Source organism: Chinchilla lanigera, unplaced genomic scaffold (genome assembly GCF_000276665.1).
Source record: "Chinchilla lanigera isolate Chin_1 unplaced genomic scaffold, ChiLan1.0 scaffold00088, whole genome shotgun sequence".
NCBI classification, from domain to species: domain Eukaryota; kingdom Metazoa; phylum Chordata; class Mammalia; order Rodentia; family Chinchillidae; genus Chinchilla; species Chinchilla lanigera.
Window position 1 is genome coordinate 546,730 of NW_004955489.1, and position 10,886 is coordinate 557,615.

Sequence of the window (10,886 nt, forward strand, 5' to 3'; positions counted from 1 at the left end):
TCTCCGGTACCGGGAACCGAACTCACGACCTTGCGCTTGCCAGGCAGGCGCTTTTGCCGCTGAGCTAAATCCCCAGCCCCTTACTCTTTAGTAATTAAAAAGGGACTAAGGACTCATATGACGAAGCATGATTCCTTTCCCAAATTCCAAACTGGGCAAAATCAATCTCCGATGTCAGAAACCACAGCAGTGGGTTCCTGGGTGGGGAGGACGGCTGGCAAAGGGCACAAAGAGAGCTTCCTGGGGGACAGCATTGCTGTACAACTTGATGGGGAATACGCTGACGTGTACGTCTGCAAAAACCCACAGAGCTGTACCTTCAGGTCTGTGCCTATAACCCCATGTAGGTTACTTTTAACATTTTAGGTACAATACCAAAAAGATACAACAAACAAGAAACACATGACTACTGAGACATTACTAAAACTTATGGCAAAATATACAATAGACAAAGCTAAAAGAAAAATGTCAAATTATACACACATATAAATGTGATGACAAAGAACATCTTTGATATTTCATTAAAGAAAAAAAAGCAAGGTACCTTGCAAGAAAAATGAGGGATCGTGAGTTCGGTTCCCGGTACCAGAGAAAAACCAAAAAAAAAAAAAAAAAAAAAAAGAAAAATGAGGGACATGGATTAATTGTGTAGTTGTCCCGTGGTATCTGTGGGGAACTGGTTCCAGAACGCCAAAGACGGCAACATGCATGACACTCAAGCACCTTATATAAAGTGGCATGGTCTTTGCATATACAGATTCTTATGTATTCCTTACAACACCTACAGATAACTAAAATACACAATACAATATAAATGCTATGTATCTCTTGTGATACAGTATTGCTAGGGAATAGTGACATGGGAAAAAGCCTAAATAGATTCAGCGGAGATTTTCCCAAAGTATTTTTAATAAGATATTGGGTGCATCAGTGGATGAGGAACCCAAAGATATGATGGGCCAATTGTAACACAAATTATAGGAAAAGCTAATAAATACAACAAAGCACTCCACTGCAATAGGAGTGAAATAAAAAGTGAAAATACTTCAGAATGGGAGAAACTGGTACACTGTAACTGACACAGTTTTCTGGAAGGCAACCTGGTTCATCTATGGGAGGTCTCCATAAGGTTGTTCATTCCTTTGAGTGGCAATTCCAGTTCCTGGAACAAAAACTGAACAGCCAATTATGTATAACAAATTTACAGCAGCTCTATTTCTTAGCTAAGAGGCTAAAATTCTGCTAGCAATACCATCATAGGATCTGGGTCGAATTAAACTTTTCATGTCTAAAAATAGTCAGGCTCTTTGGAAAAAAAAAATCCCTAGACAATCAGCAGGTACTATTTTAACTTTATGGCACTCTTAAGACCTCTCCATGGCACACTTACTGTTATTCTGAGCAATCTGTTTTCAGCAGGTCAGAAGGGATTGAAGTTAAACACACTAGCGTGGCAAGAGGGACAAGCAGGGAGAAGAAACACAGTACAGCACTTTAGCACAGACACAAACAACTCCATGCAGAGGGAAGGCCACTAAGTCCTGATAGGCTGAACCTGGTAATTTAGCAAGGCAGGGAATGTGAACTTGAGCTCAGCAGGTTTCTTTGAAAAGTGATGCAGACCGACTTTCTAAAGACATAAAGGCACCCAACAAGTTGTTTATGGACAACAATACAATGATTCTAAAGTTTTTAAGGAGAGACAAAAGACTCAGAAGAACCAACTTGACACTGAACGAAAAGATCAAATCAGAGGACTGACGCCACCTGATCTGAAGGCTCATTCTAAACTCTAGCAATTGGGGCGGGGATATAGTTCAGCGCCTGCCTGGCAAGCACAAGGTCCTGAGTTCGATTCCTGGTACCAAAAATAAATAAATAAACAAACAAACTCTAGCAATTAAGATGCGGGTATTGATTGGTTAAGGGGTAAGCAGAAAGTAGATCCACTCAAATACAATCCACTGATCTTTGACAAGAAGCAAAGGCAAAAGAGCAGTCTTCTGACAAGTGGTGGTGGAACAAGGGACATCTGTGTTAAAAAAAAATCTAGACACAACCCTTACACAAAACCCCAACACTCCTTGAAGGTGATGTAGGAGAAAACCTAGATGACCCTGGGCCTGGGGATGACTTTCCAGCTGTAATACAAAGGAATAATCCATAAAAAAACGGTAAGCTAGACTTCATTAAAATGAAAAATTTCTGCACTATGAAAGACACTGAGGGGCCGGGGATATAGCTGAGCAGTACAGCGCCTGCCTGGCAGGCACAAGATCCTGAGTTTGATTCCTGGTACCAAAAAAGAAAGGTACTGAAAATGACTAGCCACAGACTGGGACAAAATATTTACAAAAGACCTACCCGATACAGGGCTATTGTAACAAATACACGAAGATCTCTTAAAAATGGGCAAAAGATCTAGACAGACACCTCACCAAAGATGAACAGGCGGCAGATAAGTGTATGAGATGTTACACATCATGCAGTACCAGGGAAGCACAAATTAAAACAATGATATATTACACACCTAAAAACAGACACTGCCAATTGCTAGTTAGGATGTAGTGACAGAACCCTCACTGCTGCTGGGAATGTAAAATGTTCCAGCTATTTGGGAAGAAGATGGCTTCACAGCTTAATAGCAAACAAAAAGCACTCTTACCGTATGATACAGCAACCCAAGCTCCCTGGTACTCATCTAAAGTTAAAAACACGTCTGTGTGGAAATCCGCATGTTTGGTTTATATCCGAAATGCTCCCTCCACCACCACCACACGCAAAAGCTTTTTAGGTTTATCCGCCACTGTCACACTCCTGGCAGGTGGCAAGAACTTGAGATGGGGCCTCCTGGGTGAGCGATCTAGAGGGGCTCTGAGGCCTGGCTCCCCTCCTCCCATCTCTGCTGCTTATGTGTCCCCCCACCATGATCTCCTGCCTGGCCACAGGTCCAAAATGATGCGACAAAACAACCAAACTCCAGACACCGAGCCCAGATAAATCCTTCTTCTTTTTAAGTTTTTGTCTCAGGTATTTTGTCACAGTGACTGATAGCTAACAGGCTTTTATTACGACAGCTTTATTTATAACTGTCAAAACTTGGAATAAACCAGGCTTTTCTTCAGCAGGTGAATACATATACCTTGGCACAGCCACATGGTGGAGTATGACCCAGGATACCAAGAAACGAGGTGCCAAGCCATAAAAAGACATGGAGGACCCTCCAGTGTCTATTCCTAAGTGAGACAGGCCCACGTGAAAGGATATTACTGTAGGATTTCAACTAAGTGATATTTTAGAAAAGGCAAACTATGGACATGATACAAGATCAATGGTCACCAGGGGCTATGGGGAACAGAAGGGTGAACAGGCACAGTGCACAATGAAATTATACCCCACAATACTGTAACGGTGAAAATACGTCATACATTTGTCAAAACCCTAAGAGTATACAACACCAAGAGCAGACCCTAATGTGAACTATGGACTGTGCATGATAACGTGTGTCAATGTAGTCTGCTGGTCACGAATACACCATGGGGCTGCTGACAGGGGAGGCTGTGATGCAGTGCTGTGCAGAGGGGAGGTCTGCACTTTGCTCAATTTTGCTATGAGCTTAAAATTGCTCTACAAAATAAAGCCTACTTAAAAAAACCTAAAACAGAATGTTACAGTTTATATCTAGATATCCTCCAAAGCCCCACAAGATCACAGGTGGGGTTTTGGGGAGGAGGTAGGTCGCAGGGCATGGTCTAGAAGGGTCTTTCACCTGCCATGTGGAGTGCAAGCTCCCCCTGTGATGCTCCTCTGCCAGCTGACCATAGGTTGAAACCTCTATGCACCGTGAGCCCAAACACACCTCTCCTCTTTAGGGCTGCAGGTGGCAGGGACTGTGTCTCTGTGATGAAGTGACTAAGACACAGATCAATGAAACAGAAATTTCTGAAAGCCCTCCCTAACATAGGGATTTTGTCTGCTGACAAAAAAAAGTCTTTCAAATCAACAGGGGAGAGGAAGAACCAGTCAATAAGTAGAGCTGGGAAAACTAAGCTGCCATATAGGGAAAAAAACCCACATACTGGGACACATCAGGATAAATTTCAAACAGATAAGCATTCAAACATCAGAAGAGGGGCTGGGGATTTAGCTCAGTGGCACAGCGCCTAACTGGCAAGCACAAAGTTGTGAGTTTGATTGCCGGTACCGGAAAAAAAACCAAACCAAACCAAACCAAACCAAAAAACCAAACATCAGAAGAACGAGCCTTACAGTTGCCTGTGCTAGGCCCAGTGCATCTCCTCCCTGGCTTGGCTGAGAGCTCTCCGAGAGCACAGCTGTAGGCACAGTCCTGCTCCCTGCCACGGCCAGCGACTGCCTCAGGGTGCACCCCACCACAGGGAGCCTCTGATGCCCACCCCCGAGACTCAGAGGGAGCTATGGGCTGTGGTGCGCAGTGCAACAAGACTGCCGGAGAAGCAGAGTCCACGGTGTGTGGGGAGCTGGCACGGTGTGAGGGAGCACCTCCCTTTTCTTTCTGGGAGCGGCTTTTCTGAAACTCACTGCCAAGAGCCATGTTGGAGACATCCCCTATGGCCAGGTCACGGCTGTCTTCATGAAGCTGAGGCCTGCCTGACACGCTGCCTTGTAAGTCAGCCGTCTATCTGCAGGCTTCACACCCTGAGATGCAGCCAAGTGTGAGTCAAGTATTTGGGGGAAGGGCTGTCTGCACCCAGTTGTACATGTTTCCCCACCCTCGTGAACAGTAACAATGAGCTGCCCAGCGCTCACACTTATGAAAGTGACCTGAGCACATGCCGTCTGCGGTGCACAGGGGCCTCGGAGCCAACTCACTGAGTGGACTGCAGAGCTCAAAGACGGTGTCTGCCCCACTTTCCCTGCCACTCCGCTGCTGCCTCCAACTGGTCTCCTAGTTAGGTGTTCAGTAGCTAGGCCTCATGCTGTCTGCTACCTGACATGAGAGGGGCTAAGACAAAAAACCAGAAATCATGGGGACAGTCAGAGGTCTGCAGCTTCCAGGGCTGGCTGGCGGGGAGGGCTGACCGGGCAGACCCAGCATGGTGGACACACATTACTCCATGCTTGTCCTACCTCACAAGATGCACAGACCAAGAGGGAACCCGAGGCAAGCCCTGCACTCAGGACTGCTGCGAAGGGAGGCTGTCATTGTAACAGAGGCGCACGGGGGTGGGGCGCGTGCTTTCATGGGGGAAAGGCATTTTGAGAGGCTGGTGGTGGATGGGAATTAGGTACTTTTGTAGGCTGCTCAGTTTTGCTGGGAACCTAAAACTGCTCTAAAAGAAGGTGGTCTAGGCCAGGTGTGGTGGCACACACCTGTAATCCCAGCATTCAAGAGGCTGAGACCCTGTCTCAAAACAAAACAAAAAGGCTATATATTTTTGGCCTTTTTGAGACAGGGTCTCGCTATGCAGTCCAGGCTGGCCTTGAGCTCACTTTGTAGCCCAGGCTGATCTCGAACTTGCAATGATCCTCTTGCCTCAGCCTCCCAAGTGCTGGGATTACAGGCATGTGCCACCACGCCCGGCAAAAAGGCTCTGTTTCAAGCATCTGAAAAAATAAAATCCCAGTGTGGGTCAACACAGCATTGCTGAAAGGTTACCCCGTGTCCCTGCCCAATATTGTGGAACAGGGGAGAGAGCAGCTCTGGGCAGCAAGTACCTGTCACTCCTCCGGCCTCTGCAGCCTTCTTGACTTTCTGTTGGTCGTCCCATCGCAGCTCAGAGAAGCCATCCACTTCGACGTCAGGTTGCCGGATAGAGTGGCCCACCTTCCAGAAGCAGGAGAAGTGGTACCAGTGCGGGACTTTGCCATCGAACATGGGTGACTGGAAGGCAGGAACAGAGGAGGTGAGTAAGCAGGCAGATTGGCCCAACCCCCCAGCACGCAGCCACGGGGCATCGAAGGCAGCCCGTCTGCTTCTCTGCAAAAAGGAGGGAGGCCCGGCCTGTGTCTTCCACGTCACTCTGAGGGTAACAGTGGAAGACAAACCTGTCACATGCGCCTCCTCAAGATCTTCCAACAGCTTGGAAAGCGTGGCCAACACCACTCTCTCAGCACATGAAATCAAGCCACAGAGCTCTGCCCCATGTCCCTTTAAGCATGGGCCATCCACATCAGTGATGTGCTGCACAGGCCACTCACTGTCCCAGCCCCAGTACCTGCCAAGAAGGGCTAAGTCAAGACAGTCACACTTGGACTCAAAAGCCTTGTCTGACCCACGATGGGCTCGTTAAGCACCTCTGCATCAACAGTAAGGAGAAATAAGACCCAGATAATGAGCAAGGCAGAGAAGATGCACCAGAAAAAAGTGCCAGCCTCAGAGGCAGAGCAGGCGTGAGGGGAGTGAATTAACTTCTGTGCTAGAAGCAGAGTGAGCTTCTGCAGATCAGGGCTGCAGAGCTGTGAGGCTTTCTCCCAGGCAGGGGAGGGAGGGTCAGGGAGGGCCAGGGAAAGGAGAGGTCCCCCTTCCAGTTGCTTCCTTTCCCACTGTCACACCTGCAGGCTGGCACTGACCTAACACACTGGGCCTTTTCCTGGGGCAGGGCCAGGTTCCACTCTGGAGCCCAGCACTCGCTGGCTCAGGAGAATGGCTGGTGACAGCTGCTGGGAGAAGAGGATACTCAACTGACTTAGCCGTACATCCCTCACAGGGACTAAGCCATGCAGTGCACCCCACAACCAGCACAAGTGGGGAGCACACCCCACAAAGCGTGCCTGGGGGGTCACAGCAGTAAATGCCTCAACCTGAACCCCAGACTCATACTGGGCTCTTCCCCTACAGAAGAGGAACTTATAATACATGAACCCCAGCACAAACTGTCCCAAAGGAAGAGGCCCAGAATAAATTCCTACAGCACAGAAAACTAAAGGCCACACAGATGTAATAAGAAGGCGGAGGCTGAGAAGGGCTCCCACGGGCTCATCAGCCAGGGTCACCACAGCACCGCGCCTGCCGTGCTCACAGCGGACAGCAGCAGCACCTTTGCGGGCCCAGGGCCTCATCCTCAGCTCCCCGAAGGTTACTCCCGGCAGCTGCACAGGCACAGCCCTGCAATGTTGCACGCATCCAGCAGCACTCAGCAGAGGGCAGGCCAAGTGTCTGCTGGAGGCCTCAGTCTGGAGGGAAGGAGGACTGCGAGTTTCCCCAGCAGAAAACAAATGCTATCTTCAGAGCAGCCTCAGCTCCGCCCCATCTCACCAGGCGCCCTGAGGTAGCTGCTGGCAGTGGCCGCAAGCCAGCTCTTCCTGCCTTGTACCCACGTCCTCCCCTCTTCCCAAACATTCCGTGACTGTGGCATTTTTCTGCAGGGGACCCACACCTGCTGCCCCTTGATCTGGGTACTGGGCACTCCAAAGGCACTGTTCAAGGGCACACGCTAGAGAACCCTGAGGACCCAGGGCTGAGCAGGATCCAGCAGAAAGGCCCTACACCAGGGACACGAGACTGAGTGTGAAGCCCAGGGCAAGTATGAAAACCTCAGCCGTGCACCCCACGCACACTCACTGATCACCTGCCACATACCAGCGTGCTCACACAGCCCTCGCTGGGCGCTGATGGCTCAGCTCCTCCTGTGCCAAACAGTCCTTGCCAGGAAGCCACCAGAACAGAAAGACCTCCTGAGTGCCCTTCTGGAACCTTGCAGGGCCCTGACCCCAGTCAAACTGCTCCAAGGCTGGGTGTGGAGGGCTTGCCCATAGACCCAGCCACTGGGAGGCTGAGGCAGGATGGCTCAAATCCACAATCCACTGCCTGACACTCAGTCTCAAAACAAAAACAAAAGCTAGCCTCAAAGAAATAAAGATGCTGATGGTCCCAGCTGCAGCCGGCCGGCAGCTAAAGCATGAGGTGTTGGTGCCTGGAGCACAAATCTCCCATACAAATGTAAAAGAAAAGGAATTTAAATTCAAGCCCTGGAAAGAAAAGCTTCTCTCTTTCTGGCCCACACAGCTCCACCTATAGGATCAATTTTATTATTATTCCCCTGCCCCACATACCGCCCCCCTCAAGTACCGGGAATCGAACTCACAACCTCCCACTTGCCAGGCAGGCGCTGTGCTGCTGAGCTAAATCCCCCACCCCTATAAGATCAGTTTTAAATGATTTTTAATTTAAACTTCAAATCACAACAAGAAACACACTTACTGTCAGGCATGGTGCGCACACTTAGGAGGCTGAGGCAGGAAGATTGTTTTGAGTTTGAGACCAGCCTGGGATACAAAGTGAGCTGAAGGCCAGCCTGAACTGCATAGTGAGACCCTGTCTCAAAAAGACCAAAAAACAACAAAAAAACTCCCACTTTGAATAAAGACTTCTTTCACTACCAAGTACCCTGAAGGCCCAGAATACTGAATTGAGGGTTCACCAACCTGGTTCCACCCAGGGAGCTTCTAGAACCCGACCCCATCCTCTCTGCTCCTCCTTTACAGGCATGGACCCAGTCCCCGGGCTGACTGGAAGCGTGTTTCTAGCCACTCTCCCTACTACGGCAGGCCGGAGACTGGCTGGACAAGCATGTGCAGCGAATACCCTAGAACGTGTAGTAAGATGCACAGGCCCACAAGGAAAGCGAACTGTACTGAAAAAAGTTATCAAATATTAAAGTCAGTGTGTTGGGGGTAACCGGAAGCCTACCAGATGAAGACAAATGTCATTCTGAGAAATCCCTAGCTACACAGGGACAGGAACCAGTCTGATACTACTGTTGGTGATGGAATTCACAAGTGCTGCTACAATACCTAGAATAATGAACTTCACCTAGACGTTAGTGAAGACATAAATTTTTTTCTCACCTAAACTTGGGGATCTCCTGAGTTCTACCCACAATCTCACCGACCCCAGGTTAAGAAGCAGAACAACAGCTGGGGGTTGTGGCGGCACAAGCCTGTAATCCCAGCATGCTGGCAGGCTGAGGCAGGAGGATCCTAAATTCAAGCCCAGTCTGGGATATTCAGCAATTCTGAGACTATTTCAGTACTAAAAAAAAAAAAAAAAAAAAGGCTGGGATGTAGCTCAGTGCGAAGGCCTGGCTTCAAGCCTATTACCACACGAGACCGTGCACTAGCAGTGGGAACTTTGCAGGAGCTGCTGTGTGCAAGGTAGGTGGAGTGCACAGGCCTTTGGCGGGACAGGCGGCTTTTTCCTGTTCTCATCCCGTGCTCCTGGTTCCTCTGTCCATGCTCACCATCCTGCTCCGTGTCTGTGCCCCCTACTCTCCACTAACCTCAGTTAGTGGGACACATTGAACACCCTCCTGGGACACTGCCTAGAGCCCAGCTCCAAAGGGGTTATTCACCCTGGGAAGCTCCCAAGGGTGGATTCTCTCATTAAAAATTTACCTTGGCTGGGTACTGTGGTGCACGCCTGTGATCCCAGCACTCAGGAGGCTGAGGCAGGAGGATAGTTGCAAGTTTGAGGCCAGCCTGGGCTACAAAGTGAGCTCAAGGCCAGCCTGAACTGCACGGCAAGACCTCCTCTCAAAAAGACAAAAAAAAAAAAAAAAAAAATTACCTTTGTCCTCACTGACCTCTGCTGAAATCTGCTGGGTTACACCCCATCACAAATGTTAAGAAACAAACATCCCTAGAACGAGTAAATACTGTGTGCCCAGCTAGGCAGGCACTGATTTACCCAGACACAGCGTCTGTCCGTCCCCAGGGCACTGTGAGAGGTCACAGAAATGCAGCCGGCCCCCTGGTACCTGTTGGGTCAACGGTCCTCCTCTTCTCTACCCCACAAGTACTGAAAGCCAGTGGAGGCGATCAGGTCATTCCCATATTACAGCCCCGAGGCAAAGGGCAAGACCATTAACTCTGACCGCTAGCACTGGGCTTGGGGGACAGACAGTCTTCGCTGAAGGTGCGGAGGGACAGGTAGGCAAGAGCAAGAACTGTAAAGGCAGACATCAGCAGGCTGGAGGCCGGGAAGCCAGAGCAGAGGCTTTCAAGCCCGACACCCACTGTGCATCGCATCCCAACACCTCCCTGGCCATGTGGGAAGCCAGGAACCATCAGAGGAGACCCTCAATCTATCAAAAAGCCTCCATGAGGCTAGGTGCGGTGGTACAAGCCCATAACTCAAGCACTAGGAGGCTGAGGCAGGAGGATCACTGAAGCCAGTTTAGGCTGCAGAGGTAAGTTCAACGCCAGCCTGAACCACACAGCCAGACCCTGCCTCAAAAACAAAACAAAACAAAACAAAAAACAAACAAACAAAAAAACCCACCCAAGCCTAGACGTGAAACCCACTGCATCATTCTTACTCAAGCAAGACAGCTGCAAAAGCGCTGAGATCGCATCCGTGTTCCTTTAAAGTTGTGGGGGAAACGATTTTAAATCTCAAAGTAGGCCACATGTGAATGCGCTACACAGAAATGAGTCTTCACATTTCTGCGTAATTAAAATAAAAACCGAAAGAAAAAAATAAGTCTGAAAGTGAGCGGGTTTTGAAGTAACAGCTCAAAATAAGTTAAAAAACCACACATATGTACATTTCCCGCACGCGCCGGAGGCAGGCTCCCTCGAGAGGCGGAGTCTCCGGGAGAGCGGGCAGAGAGCAGCCCTCAGCCGCGTCGCGGGCGCAGGCAGCTCGGCTCCCCGCCCCCCCGGCCGGCTCGATCCTCCTCTGCCGACCCCGAGGCACGGCCAGATCCGGTCCGGTCCGGTCCGCAGGCCGCGCCCCGACCCCGGCCCAGCCCGCCGCCCACCTGCACCATGATGGCCATGCGCAGCGAGTCCTTGGGGATGCTCTCGCCGCATTTCTTGCACGAGGCGCGCCCGCTCTTGGCGTACTCTGCGCGGTAGAGCCTGTCCGAGGGCTCGGCCATCGTCCCGCCGCCTCGCCGTCCCCG

At 50.0% G+C, this 10,886-nt stretch overlaps 1 protein-coding gene across 1 annotated transcript in view; it reads right to left on the minus strand.

Annotated features, from left to right (window-relative positions):
• The window catches only part of Parp1 (poly (ADP-ribose) polymerase 1), a 36,735-nt gene extending 25,855 nt beyond the window's left edge, over window positions 1–10,880 (minus strand). The window contains exons 1-2 of the mRNA XM_005404495.1: window positions 10,743–10,880; window positions 5,698–5,863 (exon numbers count right to left, since the gene is read on the minus strand). Of these exons, the coding sequence (XP_005404552.1) occupies window positions 5,698–5,863; window positions 10,743–10,862 (286 nt within the window). The 5' untranslated portion in view covers window positions 10,863–10,880. The remainder of the gene's footprint in view (window positions 1–5,697; window positions 5,864–10,742) is intronic.
• Between the last annotated feature and the right edge of the window lie 6 nt (window positions 10,881–10,886).